A 19,542-nucleotide genomic window follows, 5' to 3' on the forward strand; every position below is an offset into this window, starting at 1 on the left:
GTGTACCTTCGCCATTATAAATTTTCAATCGTTCAAGATTTGGAAAATGATGTGCGACTTCTTTAAATACATCTAGAGTAGAGTCCCAGAGGTACAATTGTTTCATATTTTCATTGATTTCCTTTATGTTTAGATCAATGTATCCAGTAGATAACATTTCGAGGTTAGGGTTTTCCGGTATCGATTCGAAATCGAGGCGGTAATCCATACAGTAATGATAACCATAGATTATTCCTTTCAGCGATTCTGAGTCTCTAATTAGTTTAATAATATCTTCGATCGGTGTTTCCCCATTGCGTGTGTATAAAAGGTCGGCAATTTGTTTGGATAAGATTTGTATCAAAATTAAACTTCCAAAAACGAAAGTGAATCAATATCAAATCTGTTAACTTACCTTTAAATTTGGAAGCCATTTGCTCAAAAATGTTACATCAATTGGATCATCTGTTTGATGACAAACTGAATCAGGCGAATAATTGGGTTGATCTGAAATTAATAATTGATTTTATTAGGAAATGATAGAATGAGCATTAATCAAAATTTAAAACTTACCATTAAAATATTTAACTTTTTTAGTCCGAGCAACAATCAAATTACGCCATTTTATACAAACTGCAATTAAAATTTTTCAAGTTAATATCAAATTAAAATGACATAAAATATCCGTATAAGGCACTTCAATAGTCAGATGATAAACAATATTCATCATCAAAGAGTATACTATTTCTTCATCACAGAATAGAGGCGTATTCGTAAAAGTTAGATCTAGCACTCAACGGATATATTTTATTGAGATTTGATCTCCACATCTCTCACATTTCACAATTTAAACAAATAGCTTGATTTACACTTACCTTTGAAGCAGTTAATTAAATCCTTTAAATCTTGAATGTAATCAAAGATTTCCAGGAAACAATCATCTGGAAGCTCATTTATTAACATTGTTAAAGTAACTTTGGAATGATAACTTACATTGATTGATATTTAATAAATCTATAATAAGTGTTAGACAAACAAAAACCTAGGATATTTTGCATTTACGAGTACAGACATCTAACGTCAAAAAAATATTAGAATGATTTTTAAAAGATTTTTTTTTACGATGTCTTTAACGATTACGGTAGCACACAAAAGAATGAGCTCAACTTTGACTTTTATAACTTAATTCAATTTTCAGCAAATGTAAATTATCCAAGGTTTGGGTGTATTACAGCAAGTCGACTCAGTCGAAATGTCAATTAAATAATGTAATAAATGACTCTTAACAATTTTTCAAAATCGTGAACCTCACAGCTGTTCTCATAAACTTAAGTAAAAAGATCGACAATTATGTTATCATTTGCATTTTTAATCATCTATTGGATCCAAAAAATGAGGCAACTGATTAAAATTTTTGAAAAAACAGTGTTCCATGAAATCAAATCCACGACAAATTTTTTCTGGTCGATTCAATATCTGCGGCCAATCAGATTCAATTTGTTTATCGTCTTTTTTAAAATAAAACTTGATTGATCGACCATGCTGTTTACAATAATCCTGAACATAATTATTAGCTTCTTGGGTCACTCCAATAGATTTACGAACATCAAGTAGTGTTAATTTTGGCAAAATTAATATCAATTGTTTGATGTCTTCATCTTTCAAAGAGAAATTTCGTAATGACAAATGCTTTAGATTTGGGTATTTTGAAAGGCACCTGGATAGATTGTTCCATTTGATTGGTAAATACTATTAGAATAGAGAAAAGAGTCAATTCGTTAAAACACTATGCGACGAAATAAAAATTACGATGAGAAAAAATTGTAAGTGAATCTCAAGCAAAATCATACTCACTAATTGTAAAACCAAATCTTGTAAGTTTGCATTTTTTACTGAATAAATGGCGAGAATGGAACCGCGCTCAATTTTTATATGAGCACTCTGTAATGCTGGGCACGAATCCATGAATATAAACGAGTTGCAAAATATATAAGGCGAACGACGAGAAGACCCAGACAGTTCAACTATCTTAAGATTTTTCATAACTGGACCATTAGAGTAATAATCTGTTTTGCCTAAACATGAAAAGGGTTGGTTAACAAACAATTATGTAAAGTCACTGAAATATTATATGAAATTGTAATATATCATGAAAATACCTTTAAAACTAGAAATTTTCAGCCTTTCAAGATTTGGAAAATAATGGGCCACTTTTTTGAATGAATCTAGCGTAGAGTCCCAAAGGTTCAATTGTTTCACAGTTTCATTGCTTACAATTCTGTTCGGATTAATAAATCCGAGAGATAGCATTTCGAGGTTATCTTTTTGAGGCATCAATTTGAAATCAAAATATTTTCCACAAATTATTCCTTTCAAAGATTTTGAGTCACTGAAAAACTTTTCGATTGGTGATTTTTCCTGAGCAGGGGATAATATCAAGTCGTCAAACTGTTATGATAAAATTTGAATAAAAACTGTAAAAACGATGAAAGCGGAATATAATCAAATAAAAAATATCAAATCTGTTAACAAACCCCATATGCAAGCAATCTGGCTATCGTGCTATAGTCCATCGTGTCAATAGTGTCAAACGGTGCGTCTGTGGATAGTTCAACGTTATTTTGCTTTCGTGTTTTTTCAAAAAATGGGTGTGACAAGTAGAAAATCTGTAATGATAAAATTGAATAAAAAATAAAAACAATGGAAGTGAAATGATTTAAATCTGTGAACAAACCCTTAAATTTGGGAACCATTCGCTCAAAAATTCTACATCAATCGGCTCATCTGATTGTTGAAAAACAGAATCAGGCGAATAATTTGGTCGGTCTGAAAGTAATCATTGATTTTATTAGAAAAAGGGTTAACAATGAGAATAAACATTAATCAAAATTTATAAATCTTACCAATAAAATATTTAACTTTTTTAGTCCGATCAGCAATCAAATTACTCCATTTTTCGCAAACTGTGATTAAAATTTGTCAAATTACTATTATATTAGCAAAACATGACTTCAAACAAGCAATAATTTTAGTATCCAAATAGCTTTAACAGTCAGACGATAAACATATTCATCACAAGACGAGGTTTCAATAAAACCGTTTCTTTTGCAGAACGTTTTACATAGCATTTATCGTATTGTGATTTCAATTAATATCTATAAATTATTCAAATATACTTATTGCAATATAGACAGAACAAGTTCTCAGACCAAGATAACTTTCACTTCTTAGGCGTTACACCCTTTAGTAATTAGATTTCCACATTTCTCACATTTCACAATTCAAATAAATAGCATAATTTACACTTACCTTTGAAGCAGTTAATTAAATCCTTTAAATCTTGAATGTAATCAAAGATTTCCACAAAACAATCTTCTGGAAGCTCATTTATTAACATTGTTAAATCAATTTTAAAACGGTAACTCTATGAGTAAATAACTTTAATCGGTAAGGCTTTACAAAGTGGCAAAACTGTCGAGTATCCGGTTAAAGCAACTTGTGTTTCTCAGTCTCCATCTAGTGATAATGGCTTTCAGAAAGTGGCAGCGCTTAAGATTTAGGTAATGAAAGGATTATATAAATTATAAAAACAATGTAAATTTTCAAAAAATCATAGATGGCGACTGTGAAAATTGCTTTAAATGGGTACAGGGTGCAACTAAAGTTCGTGTAGGAGGCAAAAAAATATTCCTCCTCCGTAGAAACCAATTTTCATTTGTTTTGATTTCTCGTTTGAAAAACTGATTTCTTCTCTTAAGCCCTCCTACCTACACGAACTTTAGTTACACCCTGTACTCGATATATGGAGAGATTTCTATAAAATCACACTTTATCTAACAAATTAAAAAATTAAGAAAGTGCAACAATGGTATAAATGAAATTCATGGTTTTTGACTTGATTCGAGAAACATTAACCTTTGTGGAGTCAACTTGAATTGTTTTGCAAACTCGATTCCTGTTTCTATATATCTTCTTCTGAACCAATTTTCTGATTAAAATTGAAAGGCATTAAACTGTTGAATCTTCATTCCACATCATTAAAAAACCATCTTTTTCAAAGCTGTAAAAGCTTTCAATGCTCGAGAAAGCATGTTTACTATTTTCTTTAGAATCACTCATATTTCCATGTTTTTTCTCGTGTTTTTCATCTTTTTATTCATTGTATTCATCCAGTTTCATGACCATCGAAAACAACATAAAAAAGGATAAACTTTTTTGGAGCAAAGTTTAAAGTTCTCTCCATATGTTTTAGTGTAACGCCTTTTTCCGAAAAAGTAACGCCTTACCCTTTAATCTTATCAATTTCTAGTTGTAACTAGAAACCACAGCTGGTCAACTTAGTCTAAAAATCAGTTGAATGGTCAACGCCTTAGCCGTGCAAATGATTTCAAACAATATGATTGAATAAAATTTTATAATGGAATTGTAGATTATCAAGGTGCGTTTTTACAATAACACAAAGATTCAAGAACTTTTTTTGTGTGCTCGAAATAATGAGTTGAAAAGTTAGCGCAGATAATGAATTTTCTGAAGATAGCAACATTTCTTTCAATATCCTGAAACTCACAGCTGAAACAAAAATTGTATAGAAAAGATCGAATCATGTTATCATGCCAATTAAATGGCCATGTAAATGACTCTTAACAATTTTTCAATATCGTGAACCTCACAGCTGTTCTCATAAACTTAAGTAAAAAGATCGACAATTATGTTATGCTTTGCATTTTTAATCATCTATTGGATCCAAAAAATGAGGCAACTGATTAAAATTTTTGAAAAAACAATGTTCCATAAAATCAAATCCACGACAAATTTTTTCTGGTCGATTCAATATCTGCGGCCAATCAGATTCAATTTGTTTGTCGTCTTTTTTGAAATAAAACTTGATTGATCGGCCATGCTGTTTACAATAATCCTGAACATGATCAGCAGCTTTTTGAGAGACTCCAAAAGATTTACGAATATCAAGTAGTGTTAATTTTGGCAAAATTAATATCAATTGCTTGATGTGTTTCTTTCTTAACCAGATATTTCGTAATGACAAATGCTTTAGATTTGGATACTTCGATATTAACATGGGTGGTTCCTTCCATTTGATTGGTGCATACTATTAGAATAGAGAACAGTGTCAATTTGTTAAAATACTATTCGATTAAATAAAATTACAATGAGAAAAAATTGCTGAAGCTCAAGAATCTCAAGCAGAATCATACTCACATATTGAATAACCAAATCTTGTAAGTTTGCGTTTTTTACTGAATTATCAATGAAAATGTGATTGCAATCAATTTTGATATGAGCACTCTGTAATGCTGGGCACGAATCCATGAATACAAATGAACTGCAGCATTCATGGTAATCCCTATCACGAGAAGATCCAGCCAGTTCAACTATTTTAAGATTTTCCATTACTGGACCATCAGAGTAAAAATCTGTTGTCTCTAAACATGAAAAGGGCTGGTTAACAAACAATTGTAAAATATTTCTGAATTATTATATGAATTTGTAATAAATTATGAAAATACCTTTAGAACTAGAAATTTTCAGCCTTTCAAGATTTGGAAAATAATGGGCCACTTCTATGAATTCATCGAGAGTAGAGTTCCAAAGGTTCAATTGTTTACCAGTTTCATTGATTTCAATTTTGTACGGATTAATAAATCCGAGAGATAGCATTTCGAGCTTAGCTTTTTGCGGCATCAATTTGAGATTCAAATAATCACCACAGATTATTCCTTTCAAAGATTCTGAGTTTCTGATTAGTTTGTCAATATCTTCGATTGCTGGTTTTACATGAGATGGGTATGAAAGGTTGGCAATCTGTTTTGATAAGATTTGTATAAAAATAAAACCAGTAAAGAGTCAAAGTGAAATAATGTCGAATCTCAATCAAGTCTGCATCAAATGTAAACTTACCCTTAAATTTGAAAACCATTCTACCAAAGATGTTATATCATCTGGCTCATCTGATTGAAGATTCACATTATATTCCACAAATTTGTGAAGCTATTATGATAAAATTTGTATAAAAACAACAGAAAACAATGAAAAGAAATTGAATCAAATAAAAATATAAAAGTTTGTCAACAGACCACAAAATCTGGAAACAATTTGATTATCCATGATTCTGTAAACGGTTCCTCCAAGCCGTCTCTGATTAGTTTAGCGATATCTTCCTTTGGTACGTTTTCAAAAAATGGGTTTGAAAAGTCAAAAATCTGTTATGATAAAATTGTATAAAAAATGAAAAGAATGGCAGCGAAATGTTGTCAAATCTATCAACAAACCCTTAAATTTGGGAACCATTCGCTCAAAAATGTTACATCAATCGGCTCATCTGATTGTTGAAAAACAGAATCAGGCGAATGATTTGGTCGGTCTGAAATTGATAATTGATTTCATTAGGAAAATGGTTAAAAAGGAGCATTAATCAAAATTTATAATTCTTACCAATAAAATATTTAACTTTTTTAGTCCGAGCAACAATCAAATTACTCCATTTTTCGCAAACTGTAATTGAAATTTGTCAAATTACTATTAAATTAGCAAAACATAACTTCAAACAAACTATAATATTAGCATGCAAATAGCGCGCTTTTACAGTCAAACAAACAATATTCATCACAAGATAACAAACGAGGTTTCAATGAAACAGTTTCTTTCACATAAAAGTTTTATATCATTTACAGTATTGTGATTTCCAATGATATCTATAAATTCCAATATAATTATTGTAATATACACAGGAGTGAGCTTTTGAGCCTCGTTAAAAGCAATTTCACCGTCGTATCGATAAGATTAAATTGTTTGCGATCATCTAATTTTTAAGTTTGATAACAAAATACTAGCTGAACACCGAAATCACTAGATGGCGACTGACAAGGATTGCCCTAAACGATTACTCCTGTGAGTGTAGTAATTAGATTTCCACATCTCTCACATTTTACAATTTAAATAAATAGCATGATTTACACTTACCTTTAAAGCAGTTAATTAAATCCTTTAAATCTTGAATGTAATCAAAGATTTCCACAAAACAATCTTCTGGAAGCTCATTTATTAACATTGTTAAATCAATTTTAAAATGGTAACTCTAACAAGTAAGAGTAAACAACTTTAATCTTATCAATCTCTAGTTGCAACTATGATAAGAATTAGAAACCACAGCTGGTCGACTTAGTCGAAAAATCAGTTGAATGCTCATTTGCACGGCTTAGCCGTGCAAATGATTTTAAATAAGACCCAATAAAATTTTATATTGGAATTGTAAGATTTAAAGTGCGTTTTTACAATAACACCAAGATTAAAGAACTTTTTTTGGGTGCTCGGAATATCGGGGTGAAAAGTTAGCAAAGATGGTGAATTTTCTGAAGATAGCAACTTTTCTTTCAATATCGTACACCTCGGAGCTAAAACGAAAATTAAGTGCAAAGGATTGACATTTCAAAAGATCATGTTATTGGATTATTTGCATTTTTAATCATCTATCGGGTCCAACAAATGAGGCAAGAAATCAAAATCTCTGAAAAAACAATGTTCCATGAAATCAAATCCACGACAAACTTTATCTAATCGATTCAATATCTGCGGCCAATCAGATTCAATTTGTTTGTCATCTGCTTTGAAATAAAACTTGATTGATCGGCCATTCTGTTTACAATAATCCTGAACATGATCAGCAGCTTCTTGAGTGACTCCGCGAGTTGCACGAACATCGAGTAGTGCTAGTTTTGGCAAAATTAATATTAATTGCTTGATGTCTTCATCCCTTAAATAGGCATTTCGTATTGCCAAATGCTTTAGATTTGGATATTTCGAAATGCATATGGATAGATCCTTCCATTTGTTTGGTACACGCTATTAGAATAGAGAAAATAGTCAATTTGTCAAAACACTGTACAAATAATAAAAATCACAATGAGAAAAAATTGCTACGCGAAGTTCAAGAAAAGTCCTACTCACAAATTCTAAGACCAAATCTTGTAAATTTACATGCTTTTTTGCATAAAAGCAGGTAAAGCGAACGAAATTTACTTCGATATAAGCACTTTGTAATGCTGGGCATGAATCCATGAAGTCAAATGAACAGCTGGTGTCATTGCTATCAGCTAATTCAACTATTTTAAGATTTTCCAATACTTGACCATCAGAGAAATCTGTTGTGTCTAAACATGAAAAGAGTTGGTTAACAAACATTCATTTAAAGTTACTGAAATATTACATGAAATTGTAATATATAAGATTACCTTCTGAACTTTTAATGTTCAGCCTTTCAAGATTTGGAAAACAATGGGCCACTTCTTTGAATTCTCTTAGAGTAAAGTTACAAAGGTTCAATTGTTTCACCGTTTCATAGATTGAATTTATGTTCGGATTAATAAATCCGGTAGATAACATTTCGAGGTTAGAGTTTTGCGGTATTTTGAACTCCAAATTTTTATCCCATATTATTCCTTTCAAAGATTCTGAGTCTCTGATTAGTTTAGTGATATCTTCAATTGGTACTTTACTGAGTAAGTAAAATGAGTTTGTAAAGTCGAAAATCTGTAATGATACAGTTTGAATAAAAACAATGAAAGTAAAATAAAGTGAATTTTCATTGAATTCATAATATTTTAACAAAGAAATCTTTTCTTTAGGAAAGGAAAAGTTAATCTGTTTAGAGATGTGACTATCATAATCTGACTTCAGATTGAAATGAAGAAGCTCAAGTTTGGCAAAGTTATTGGGCATTTTGATTTCATTCTGAAAGTTGCTTACATTGTATGATAATCTCGAGCTTTAAATATTAGATAACTTTTGTTTCCTACAGCAAAGGTTTTCTTTGTTGAAACAATATGAATTCATTGAAAATTCACTGATTAATCAAATGAAAATAATATAAAATCTGTCAACAAACCCTTAAATTTGGAAACAATTTGCTCAAACATGTTACATCAAAAGGTCGATTTACGCGATTGAAAACAGAATCAGATGAACAATGCCATGCGACTGAAATTAATAATGGATTCAGTTAGGAAAATGAGAATAAACATTAGTCAAAATTTAAATCTTACCAGACACGTATTTGACTCTTTTCGTCCGACCAACAATTAAATTACGCCATTTTTCGCAAACTGTAATTAAAATTTGTCATTACTATTAAATTAGCAAAACACAACTTCAAACAAACTATAATATTAGTATCCAAATAGCGCGCTTTTACAGTCAGACGATAAACAGTATTCATCACAAGATGACAAACGAGGTTTCAATAAAACCGTTTCTTTCGCACAAAAGGTGGATATAGCATTTATCTTATTGTTTTTCAATTGATAGATAATATAAATATAAATATAATAATATAATAATTCCAATATAAATTGATTTCCACATTTCTCACATTTTACAATTTAAATAAATAGCATGATTTACACTTACCTTCGAAGCAGTTTATTAAATCTTCTAATATATGTATGTAATCAAAAATAGCCAGCAAACAATCATCAGGAAGTTCATTAATCAACATTGTTAAATCAATTTTAAAATGGTAACTCTAGCAAAGAGTGGACAACTTTAATCTTAAAGCTTTAATCAATCTCTAGTTGCAACTAGTAACTTATTGCGCGGACAGCTTTCCATCCCTGAAGCCAGTAACATGGCTGGATGGCTCAAAATCCACCCCCCTAGTAGCCATATTAAGCTTGGCTTCAGCCTCTATACTAAACTACAGATGATGTTGTCGGTATCGCAGGTTGCTCAGAGAGCTGATCCATTTATATTGTATGAAGGAAGTCAGAGGATACAGACGATATCCTCTTTCAATACAGAATGAACTGGTATACTAGAGGTTGAAAGAATAGATTTTTAGGGCTAAGCCCGCTATATATGAGGGTCTAGCCCTGCAGTTCGTTAGGAGTGGACTCCGCTTATATTTTAGGAATTTACTTCCCGTAATCTTTCAGTAAAAGATATGTTAAGAGGGATAGACCCTGCAATTGATAGTTGTTTGCTCAAAAAACACAGTATTTTGACAGGAGTTTTTTTCCAAGGCATCCGGGTGGCACACCACTTCGTCAGGATGACTTTATAATAAATTAAATGCGCCAAAAAACGCCTAAAAACCAAGAAAAAATCACCTCAAAAAACCATATGAAAAAAAACAACTTAGTGCTGGGCGATTTTAGCGATAAAATCGATGCTTATCGATATTTTCTGGCTTTTCTGGCTATCGATTATCAAGAGATATCGATGTTTTTAGTTCTCTTGAAAATTATTGAAACCTGTTTTTTTCCTCGATTTCTTCGTTTCAAACTTTAAATGAACGTTTGAACGCTTCGATTGTATCGATACGCCAAAATATTATTATTAATGTAAATAATTGTAAGTGAATCAATTTAAAAAGGCTATTCTAAACTGTCAATTGAACACTTTAATGGTAAACTAGACCAGTTTATACAGGATAAATATAATAATTGTAATAAATAACCGCGCAGGTAACCAAAAGATCCGGTGGTCCGTCTAAGATCGATAACTATGGTCTGATTAAGATATCAAGGATTACATTTCTTTCAATATCGTAAACTTTACAGCTGAAATAAAAGTTGGATACAGAGGAATCGACAATTTTAACTTTTGCATCTCTAATCATCTATTGGATCCAAAAAATGAGGCAACTGATAAAATTTTTTGAAAAAACAATGTTCCATGAAATCAAATCCACGACAAATTTGTACTGGTCGATTTAATGACATCGGCCAATCAGATTCAATTTGTTTGTCGTCTTCTTTATAATAAAACTTGATTGATCGGCCATAACGCTTACAATAGTCCCGAACATGATCAGCAGCTTCTTGAGTGACTCCACGAGATTCACGAATATCAAGTAGTGTTAGTTTTGGCAACATTAATATTAATTGTTTGATGTCTTCATCTTTTGGAGAGATGCCTCGCATTGCCAAATGCTTTATATTTGGATATTTTGACATTAATCTTCGTAGACTATCCCATTCGATTGGTTCGTACTATTAAAATAAAGATGTTTTGTTAAGATTTTTTAAGCCGCTATGTAAATTTGAAGCAAAATCGCACTCACGCATTGAATAACTAAATCTTGTAAGTTTGCTTGTTTTATTGAATCATTGACGGTAATATGATAGCAATCCATGCTGATATAAGCACTCTGTAACGCTGGAAATGAATCCATGACTTCAAGTGACCAAGAAGAGTGTGTCCAATCATAAGAATACAACCCCAATTCCAATATCTTGAGATTTGCCATTACTGCACCATTGGTGAACTGACTTGCTATGTCTAAACATGAAAAGATAAGGTTGGTCAAGAAACTATTATAAAAAGATAATAAACCAAAAGAGTTACAATACCAGATAATTATTTCAAAATAACCGGTCAAACAATTGTTAATTGTTTTAAAAGTTTTAAAAAAATCGAAAATTTTTTGCATATAGAAATTACCTGCCTGACAATACGTATGCAGCCTTTCAAGGTTTGGGAAAGAATGCGCCACTTTTTTAAGTACATGTATTGATAGAAATCCATTAGAGCTCGAGAGGCACAATTGCTTCATATTTTCATTGATTTCAATTGTGTCTAAACGCATATAATCAGTAGATAACATTTCGAGATTATCATTCATCAGTATCCGTTGCAAATCACCCGCGCAAAGGAAGATATCAGCGATTATTCCTTTCAAAGATTCTGAATCTCTGATTAGTTTAGCTGCAACATCGATTGATATTCCTTCGCATGTGAAAATGTCGAAAATCTGTTTTGATAAGAATTATATAAATAATCAAAGTGAAATAATGTCAAACCTGTTAACAAACCCTTAAATTTGGAAACCATTTGCTCAAAAATGTTACATCAAAAGGCTCATCTGATAAATGACAAACAGAATCAGGCGGATAATTTGATCGGCCTGAAAAAAACAAGTGATTTCATTAAAAAAATGGTTCACGATTAGAATGTGCATTAATCAAAAGTAAATCTTACCAATAAAATATTTAACTTTTTTAGTCCGGACAATAATCAAATTACGCCATTTTATACAAACTGCAATTAAAATTTGTCAAGTTAATATTAAATGAAAAAACATAATGTATCTTGAGCTAACTAAAAATATTCGAATAACAGTAGAATATAAACCATATTTATAAAAGGATAGCAAAAGAGGTTTCAATAAAAGTTGCAAGTATCATAACTAAAATATTGTGATGAACAAGGTTTAATCTTACTAAAATAAACAGAGGGTAGATAGCGATCTCCCCTACGCAAATATGACCTTTCCAAAGTATCAAAAAGTGCCTCCTAATTACCCTTAGTCCCTACCATGATGAACTTTAAAAAAGTCAGAGTTTACGAAAATTCGAAAGAGAAAGAAGAGAGAGAGAAGAAAATGAATAAAAAGGAGAGGTAGAATTTTAGTCAGTGTGGAAGTACGACCTGAAACACGGTATCATCGTTGAATTAGTCTAGTTGTATTTTATTGAATAAAGTCATTGAAAATCGATGCCCAACAGTTTCTCAATTCATTCACCTTCTTCCACCATCATTACATTTGGAGGTTCCACCGAGATCCCGACAAGTTTGAATACCTCTTACCTCGGGTTCTCACCGTCCTCGTGATCTTGTGCTCACTTCTATCGTTACTGTTAACCATTAGTCCAGTTATCACTCGTTGGTTAGTCCTTTTATGATTCCATCAGATTTGGAAGACGACTGTGATCATTAAACTTTAACTGTGCTAACAATGGCTAAGAAACCTCAAGTCCCGACACTCGATGGTTCAATTTCATGTGACGCTCTGCGGTTTATCGAATGCTTTGAGGCACGTATGGAAACGTATGGATGGAGTGATGAGCAAAAATTTTCGTTAGTCCCAGGAACCCTTGAAGCTACAGCATTGGCTTGGTTAGACCAAGACATCTGTCCAAAACTCACTGATGAAGATTACAACTGGTATTTTGCTGAGCAGCCATCTTATGAGAATGGACTAATTCCTTTCGACGAAGAAGCTATCGAGGAGGATGTTAAAACTCTATCTGGAGGTTCGGTAACTGAAGTCTTGAACGATTTGGATGATCACCTTGACTACTGTTATTTTGATTATGACTACTACCCAAGTATTTACACGCTTGACTTCGTTAGTCAACCTCAAAATTCTTTAATCCCAACAACTACCGAGACTAACCACTATTATCCTTATGATTCGGCTGAATTTTGGGAGTATGAATGGAACGAGAATTCAGTATATACAACTAAAGTTAAAAACTGTGAAACAACTTTCGCTCCGACAGAACCAACCCGTGATAAAACTTCGGAGTTATTGACAAAACATCTTGACTTATCCCATTTAACTGATAATCAAGTTAAGAAAGAAACCCTCAACGATTTCAGTGCAACTTTAGTCTTCGACAAAACTAATATAGGAAATTGTACTTTGTTTTACCATAAGATTGATACAAGTGATACACCACCAGCCCATCAACACCCGCATCCTCGACCGCAATTCAACCTTTCACCTGATACTAATAAGCAAATTCTTTATCCAAACAATAATGAAAATCCATTGTATGAAACTGGATTGATTCCATTTGACCAAGATGAAATCAACGGTGATGCCCGAACTCTAGGTAATTGTATGTTGACTGAAGTTTTAAATGATTTTGATCATGGTTCGAATTTTCATTACTCTGACTACCCCCAGCTATTTACACCCTTCACCCCGTTAGTCCACAACAATTAAATTCTGTGTCTGATGCCAATTCAGTATTACTATTTGATTTTGATCAAAATTCTGCTATTGACATGAAACAGTCAGTTCTTAGTACTCCTAATTGCACTGAAGAGCTAGTAATTGATTTCTCACACTTATTCCGTGACTCATTGCTAGTAAGTACCGATGAAGGACTAAAAGCTTGCCAATCAGAATCTGATTCCGTTTCTCCCAAATTAGAGTTAATCCTCCCTAAGACTCCTGAAAATTTGCAGACAAATAGAGTTAAAAATCTTAATCGTGAATTTGAAACAAAAATTATTAGAGCTGGTTATTCAGATTCTCCGTTTATTGATTCACAGTTTAAACATTCTGTCCCTCTGCTTGAATCCATTTGCAAATCTATTTCAACAAATTCACCGGTGAAAGAACTAGTCTTGTTTAGTCCTTCAGCTCGATATCGCATTCAAAAACCTTTCAATGGTACACCCACAGTTTTTCTATTGTTTCTGATTGGACTTATTATCGTTCTGACACCGTTGAAAGATGTTAGTATCAGAACCGATGGTGAAGGACTAATCATAGTTTCTAACAATAAGTTTGAACCGTTAAGAGTTTCATCAGGGTTTCGACCATTCGCATTAGCTTTACTGTTCATGGGGACTAATGTTAACGACAGTCAATTTCGATACACGAAAACAAAAATAAAACGTACAGCTCAAGTCGAAGATCATCTTAGTCTTAATCGATTGAATACACCAAACTCACTCAATCAATATGCTACAGATTCAATGACTGCAATACTAGTTTTGTTTCGAATTTTGATAAATAAAGAGCAAACTAAACTTTCCTTTGCGGGTTTTCAAAACTCATAAGAACTTAGTTAATTCTCGGGAAAAAGCCCAACCGATAAAAATATTGGTGCGAGTTTCGAACAACCTTATTCATATTCAGCATTCCCTGAACAATTATTCAAGCACTTCAAAATTGTGCAATATGGATTTAGTTATTGCTAGTATAGAATAATAGTGTAATAGTCTTAGTTAAACGATTATAGATTACTGATGATATATGCTACTATCTCGATAAGTAAAAAAGAATTTAAGTTTGACTCAAAAAAAATACCAGTTCTCTGATTTGTTTAAGAAATTAGAAGCAAATGAAAGGCAGATTTATGGTGAAAACCTAGGGTTAAAAGTTAACTTGATTCTAACATTTGCACCGAAACTAATTCACACTTGAATTAATTAAGATCATCTATTTAACACACGAAAAAAAGCAATTGGTCTAACAGAAGCGAAAGAAAGCATCAAACTCGGTTGATTAAAAATAATGTCTATGGTTAAAAAAAAATTCTTTTTATAGTTGTATCGAAGAAATGAGAAAAAATACGGAACAAATAATTATCTTATTGAAAATCGAAATGAAGCTGCAATCGAAAATGTTTAACTGGTCACTTTCATGTGTTTAGTCCTCAAGGGGCTTCGGACCCTTAAGAAGGGGAGTATGTGATGAACAAGGTTTAATCTTACTAAAATAAACAGAGGGTAGATAGCGATCTCCCCTACGCAAATATGACCTTTCCAAAGTATCAAAAAGTGCCTCCTAATTACCCTTAGTCCCTACCATGATGAACTTTAAAAAAGTCAGAGTTTACGAAAATTCGAAAGAGAAAGAAGAGAGAGAGAAGAAAATGAATAAAAAGGAGAGGTAGAATTTTAGTCAGTGTGGAAGTACGACCTGAAACACGGTATCATCGTTGAATTAGTCTAGTTGTATTTTATTGAATAAAGTCATTGAAAATCGATGCCCAACAGTTTCTCAATTCATTCACCTTCTTCCACCATCATTACAATATTAGTATCCAAATAGCGCGCTTTTACAGTCAGACGATGCACAATATTCCTCACAAGGTAACAAACGAGGTTTCAATAAAACCGTTTCTTTCACATAAAAGGTTGATATAGCATTTATCCTATTGTTTACAATTGATAGATTGAATGATTTCAATATAAATTGATTTCCACATTTCTCATATTTTACAATTTAAAGGAATGGCACTTACCTTTGAAGCAGTTTACTAAATCCGTTAAATTTCGTATGCAATCAAAAATAGTCAGCAAACAATCATCAGGAAGTTCATTTATTAACATTGTTAAATCAATTCTAAAATAGTAACTCTATCAAAGATTAAACAGCATAAACAATTTTAACAACTAAGTAAACAACTTTAATCTTAAAACTTTAATCTTAAAACTTTAATCTTAAAACTTTAATCAATCTTTAGTTAAAACTATTGCTGGGCGATTTTAGCGTTAAAATCGATGCTTATCGATATTTTCTGGCTTTTGTGGCTATCGATTATCAAGAGCTAAACATCGATTGTTTGCCATTCTCCTTTATCCCCTCTTATCATGCTATTCTTTTAGGTGGACTCGAAAGAGCCTGACCATTCTTTACCATGCTATTCAAGCTCATTTCCGTGTGTTTCTACGTTTTTTGGCTTTTGGTTTCACGTTTTTACTTGAAAAAGTTTGCAAAGATAGTGAAGATTTTAAAGATTTGGGAATTTTTTGCTTCAAAATTATCTATTGAAATCATTATCCTTTATCGATATCGTTAGGGTTAAATTATCATCAACAGGTTGAATCAAGTCTTGGATCCTTTAAGCGATTATGAAACAGATTTTATTCAAAATAGAGCTACTTTCGAAGTTAAATGCAATCGAAGAATATACGAACAAATTTAGATACAATTATAAAATTCTATAGAATCAAAAAATTGAATTATTAAATATTTAAAATGATATAATGAAAACCAATCAATTCAATCAGAATCAGATAATTCTAATTCAGTTTCTGCTTCTTCCTCTTCATCATTTTTAATCTTTTCTCCATCTTCTTCCAGGTCTTCGTCATCGTCTACAATAAAATCGTCGATATCGTCATCCTCGTCTTCATCTTCTTCATCGCTTGTATCTTTACCTTTTTTCGATTTTCTTTTGTTTGACTTTTTAGTTGGAGCTGAGCTTTTTGTTTTATTTGCTTTACTTGGACCTTTTCTCCGTTTTTTGGCATACATTGATAGAATCGTATCAATGTCATCCAGAGTTATCCCAGAACTTTTCACTGCTTCTGTATCCTCTGACTGGTCTCGATTATATTTGAGTTTAACTTGTTCCTTAATAAGAACACCTACAATGAGTTTCTTCCAATTGCCATAAATACGTTTCTCTCGTTTCTCCAGCTCTCGTTTTCTTATGTTCATTTGTTCCTCTTCCCAAGCAGCTTTAAGTGTATCAGCAAACTCTTCACAAACCACAAAACCTTCGAAGACTGGATGAACTCCGGCTCCCCCCGAGCAATTATCAAATCCAACTACTGCAGGGGCACAATCAATCTTTAATTTATTAGCAATCCTAATAAGTCCAGGAAGCTGAAGGTAAACTGTTCCTTTTGGTAACATACATGGTTGAAATAGTTCAACATTGCCGTATTGATTTCTCGGAACTTTACCATCTTTGGCCTCTGGTGGGATGTACGGATCTGTTTGCCATTCACCAAATAGCTCTAAAGGAAGATCACGCAAAAAGTCTCCCAAATTTCGGTCCCATTTTTTTCTCTTTATAGACATTTTGTATGGTTCCTCATTAGAACGAACGACTCTCGCCTGTCTCATCCAATATTCTTTTGAATGAACATCTTTAACACATTCACGAGCATAAACAGGTTCACCTCGAAAATTACCCAATGTTGGTGAATCTGGTGGGTAGATTACTTCATACTTGAGAAGGTGTTTTTTGAGCACATAAAGAGGATGATTTTTAAAATCACTTAAAGTTGTAGGCATCGGTCTGTCAGCAAATATTTCAGCCAATTCTTTATCTTCTCTTTTCTCTTGGCGAGTTCGCTTACGAGGTCTGAAAAAGGAAAGAGTCTCGGTCCACCAATCTTCATCAATACGAGAACGACGAAACTTGCAAGAAGCAAAATCTGAACAATATCTTTGTGAGACATCCTTAACGTGAGAAAAGTTATCCCAAGAGACGACATACAACAGAGGATTGTGTGATCTTTTTTCAATTTTACTAGGATTATCCCATGTTCCTGATTCAACGTCCACACAAATCCACTTTTCTTCCGTTTCAACATAAATCTCGCACCAGTATTCGAGTAGATTTTTATCTTCAGTAGTTTTAACTACCATCAAATCATTGGAGTCATCTTCACTTATAATTGATTTATTTTCTACTTTAAGCACTTTTGTTTTTTGTTTTCCTTTCCCTTTACCTTTGCCTTTGGCTTTCGACCTTTTTTCATCATCAGAGTCCATTTCGTAATCTTCATCCTCTTCATCAGAGCTTTTTTTCCGCTTTTTTCCTCGACTTGAGCTGGTATTGCTAGTTTTCTTAGTTTTTGAATCATTTTTCCCTGCATTTAATTTATCACTGGGTAGTTTTTTGTCGGCAGTTTTGTTGCTTGGTTTTGACTTGGGCTTGGAAGACTCTTCAGGGTCATCTTTGGAACTTTTGGCTTTTGATCTTTGCTTCTCAGTCATTATTAAGTTATCAGGTTTGATTGGGATAGGATTTAGAGCATAACATAGCCTCAATTGAATTTTGGGAGAATAAATACGAAGGAAGGCCAAGAACATGAGAACATATGCGACTTGAGAATGAACAACATTAGTTTCAAATGCTTGAGTCAATGAATCAAGGAGATCTGTTTTTGACCTAGGTTTTTTTTCCAGATTAAACCATGAGCGAAACCAATTGGTGAAATCTCGGACGAAGAGTAAATTTATCTTTTTAAGGTCAAAAGTAAAAGAAGTAAGATGAGAAAGCGCTAAGGATGATATGAGTGGGTGGTATGTAAGTCGATTGAGGTAAAAACCTCGACTCAACAAGCAAAGTAGGTGAGTTTTATGCATCTCAACCTGTAACTCTTTTTTCATTCGATTAATTTGCTGTCGAAGGAGCTCATCTACATCAACCTGTTTTTTACGCCTTTTTTTGTTAAATATCTTTGGTCCATCAATAGTAATTTGAACTCCTTGTTCAGGTAATTGTGGCTTGTAGTTTTCAAGAGCATCTTCATCGTCAGCAATTTGAGCTTCTTCCACTTCTTCCCAATCATCAGCATCAGAGTCTTCATCAGAATCACTGTTACCATCATGGTTCTTTTCATCGCTATTATTATAGTCCTGGCTGTTTTCATCGTTTTCATCTTTATTTCCATTAACAACAATAGAGGACGAATTTTTCGACAAGTTTCGATTAACACTCCTTCTAGATCTTGTAACACTTTTTGAAGTTGACGGTTCATTTAGAGAATCTTTATGGTAATTCCCTATATCACACGATACTGATTCTGGCTTCTGATTATTTCCAATATTCTTTTTACTTGTAACCTCTTTTTTCCTCTTTTTACCTTTAGAAGTGGACGGTTCATCGGCAATATCTTCAAAATCAAGTTTAGCTCCATTTTGTTTATCTGAAAAGGTTACATCATTTGAAGATTCGACAGCATTTTGCTTCTTACTCTTTGAAACTCTGCTTCTGGTCTTTCTTTTTGAGGTAGTTGGTTCATTTGAATCATCTTCGTGAGCCTTTAAAACTTCATCCTCCACCAATACTGAAGATGATATATCTTTAACATCCTGTTTAGTGATTCTCACAGTCTTGGACCTACCTCTTGTACGTCTGGTTGTGGTAGGTAATTCACTAGGGACATTACTTTGTGAATCAGCTCCTTCAGATTCAATATTATCAAAATATGGTGATTTGGTTCTACGTCTTTTAGGTCCCATAAATAATTGACAATCAAAACAAAACACAATAATCAACAAGA

At 32.6% G+C, this 19,542-nt stretch overlaps 5 protein-coding genes and 1 long non-coding RNA gene across 8 annotated transcripts; all 6 read right to left on the reverse strand.

Annotated features, from left to right (window-relative positions):
- Positions 1-92: 92 nt before the first annotated feature.
- On the reverse strand, positions 93-994 carry LOC112538682 (uncharacterized). The gene is made up of 3 exons (XR_016198698.1): positions 855-994; positions 553-612; positions 93-486 (listed from the first exon to the last, which is right to left on the reverse strand). It is a non-coding gene; the product is annotated as an uncharacterized LOC112538682 (long non-coding RNA).
- A 121-nt stretch (positions 995-1,115) lies between these two features.
- Positions 1,116-3,640, reverse strand: LOC112538473 (uncharacterized). Of its 2 annotated transcripts, none has more exons than XM_089267557.1 (7): positions 3,289-3,640; positions 2,883-2,942; positions 2,714-2,805; positions 2,514-2,645; positions 2,139-2,397; positions 1,834-2,054; positions 1,116-1,728 (listed from the first exon to the last, which is right to left on the reverse strand). In XM_089267557.1, exons 1-7 carry the CDS (start codon positions 3,374-3,376, stop codon positions 1,348-1,350), a joined length of 1,233 nt encoding a protein of 410 aa, XP_089123683.1. In that variant the 5' UTR covers positions 3,377-3,640; the 3' UTR covers positions 1,116-1,347. The 2 variants fall into 2 exon arrangements, with proteins under 2 accessions (XP_089123683.1, XP_089123682.1); XM_089267556.1 differs by having other exon boundaries at positions 2,139-2,427; positions 3,289-3,639.
- A 739-nt stretch (positions 3,641-4,379) lies between these two features.
- LOC112538646 (uncharacterized) lies at positions 4,380-7,098 on the reverse strand. Its single transcript, XM_089267555.1, has 8 exons — positions 6,958-7,098; positions 6,430-6,489; positions 6,267-6,358; positions 6,072-6,197; positions 5,896-5,985; positions 5,505-5,799; positions 5,197-5,420; positions 4,380-5,086 (listed from the first exon to the last, which is right to left on the reverse strand). The coding sequence occupies exons 1-8, from the start codon at positions 7,043-7,045 to the stop codon at positions 4,706-4,708; spliced, it is 1,356 nt and encodes a 451-aa protein (XP_089123681.1). The 5' UTR covers positions 7,046-7,098; the 3' UTR covers positions 4,380-4,705.
- Positions 7,099-7,455: 357 nt separating this feature from the next.
- On the reverse strand, positions 7,456-10,147 carry LOC107360689 (uncharacterized). The gene is made up of 6 exons (XM_025160551.2): positions 9,400-10,147; positions 9,036-9,095; positions 8,879-8,970; positions 8,226-8,523; positions 7,942-8,144; positions 7,456-7,836 (listed from the first exon to the last, which is right to left on the reverse strand). The coding sequence occupies exons 1-6, from the start codon at positions 9,485-9,487 to the stop codon at positions 7,456-7,458; spliced, it is 1,122 nt and encodes a 373-aa protein (XP_025016319.1). The 5' UTR covers positions 9,488-10,147.
- A 143-nt stretch (positions 10,148-10,290) lies between these two features.
- LOC107370445 (uncharacterized) lies at positions 10,291-16,205 on the reverse strand. 2 transcript variants are annotated; one of them, XM_089267564.1, is made up of 6 exons: positions 15,759-16,205; positions 11,971-12,030; positions 11,805-11,854; positions 11,434-11,743; positions 11,054-11,271; positions 10,291-10,982 (listed from the first exon to the last, which is right to left on the reverse strand). In XM_089267564.1, exons 1-6 carry the CDS (start codon positions 15,844-15,846, stop codon positions 10,602-10,604), a joined length of 1,107 nt encoding a protein of 368 aa, XP_089123690.1. In that variant the 5' UTR covers positions 15,847-16,205; the 3' UTR covers positions 10,291-10,601. The 2 variants fall into 2 exon arrangements, with proteins under 2 accessions (XP_089123690.1, XP_089123689.1); XM_089267563.1 differs by having other exon boundaries at positions 11,805-11,896.
- Positions 16,206-16,357: 152 nt separating this feature from the next.
- Xpc (DNA repair protein complementing XP-C cells homolog) lies at positions 16,358-19,501 on the reverse strand. Its single transcript, XM_089267554.1, has one exon. The coding sequence runs from the start codon at positions 19,499-19,501 to the stop codon at positions 16,520-16,522; it is 2,982 nt and encodes a 993-aa protein (XP_089123680.1). The 3' UTR covers positions 16,358-16,519.
- Between the last annotated feature and the right edge of the window lie 41 nt (positions 19,502-19,542).

The sequence above is a fragment of the Tetranychus urticae genome, chromosome 2, assembly GCF_039701765.1.
Source record: "Tetranychus urticae isolate SD_2017Ah chromosome 2, NJAU_TeUrti_SD_1.0, whole genome shotgun sequence".
Lineage (NCBI taxonomy): Eukaryota > Metazoa > Arthropoda > Arachnida > Trombidiformes > Tetranychidae > Tetranychus > Tetranychus urticae.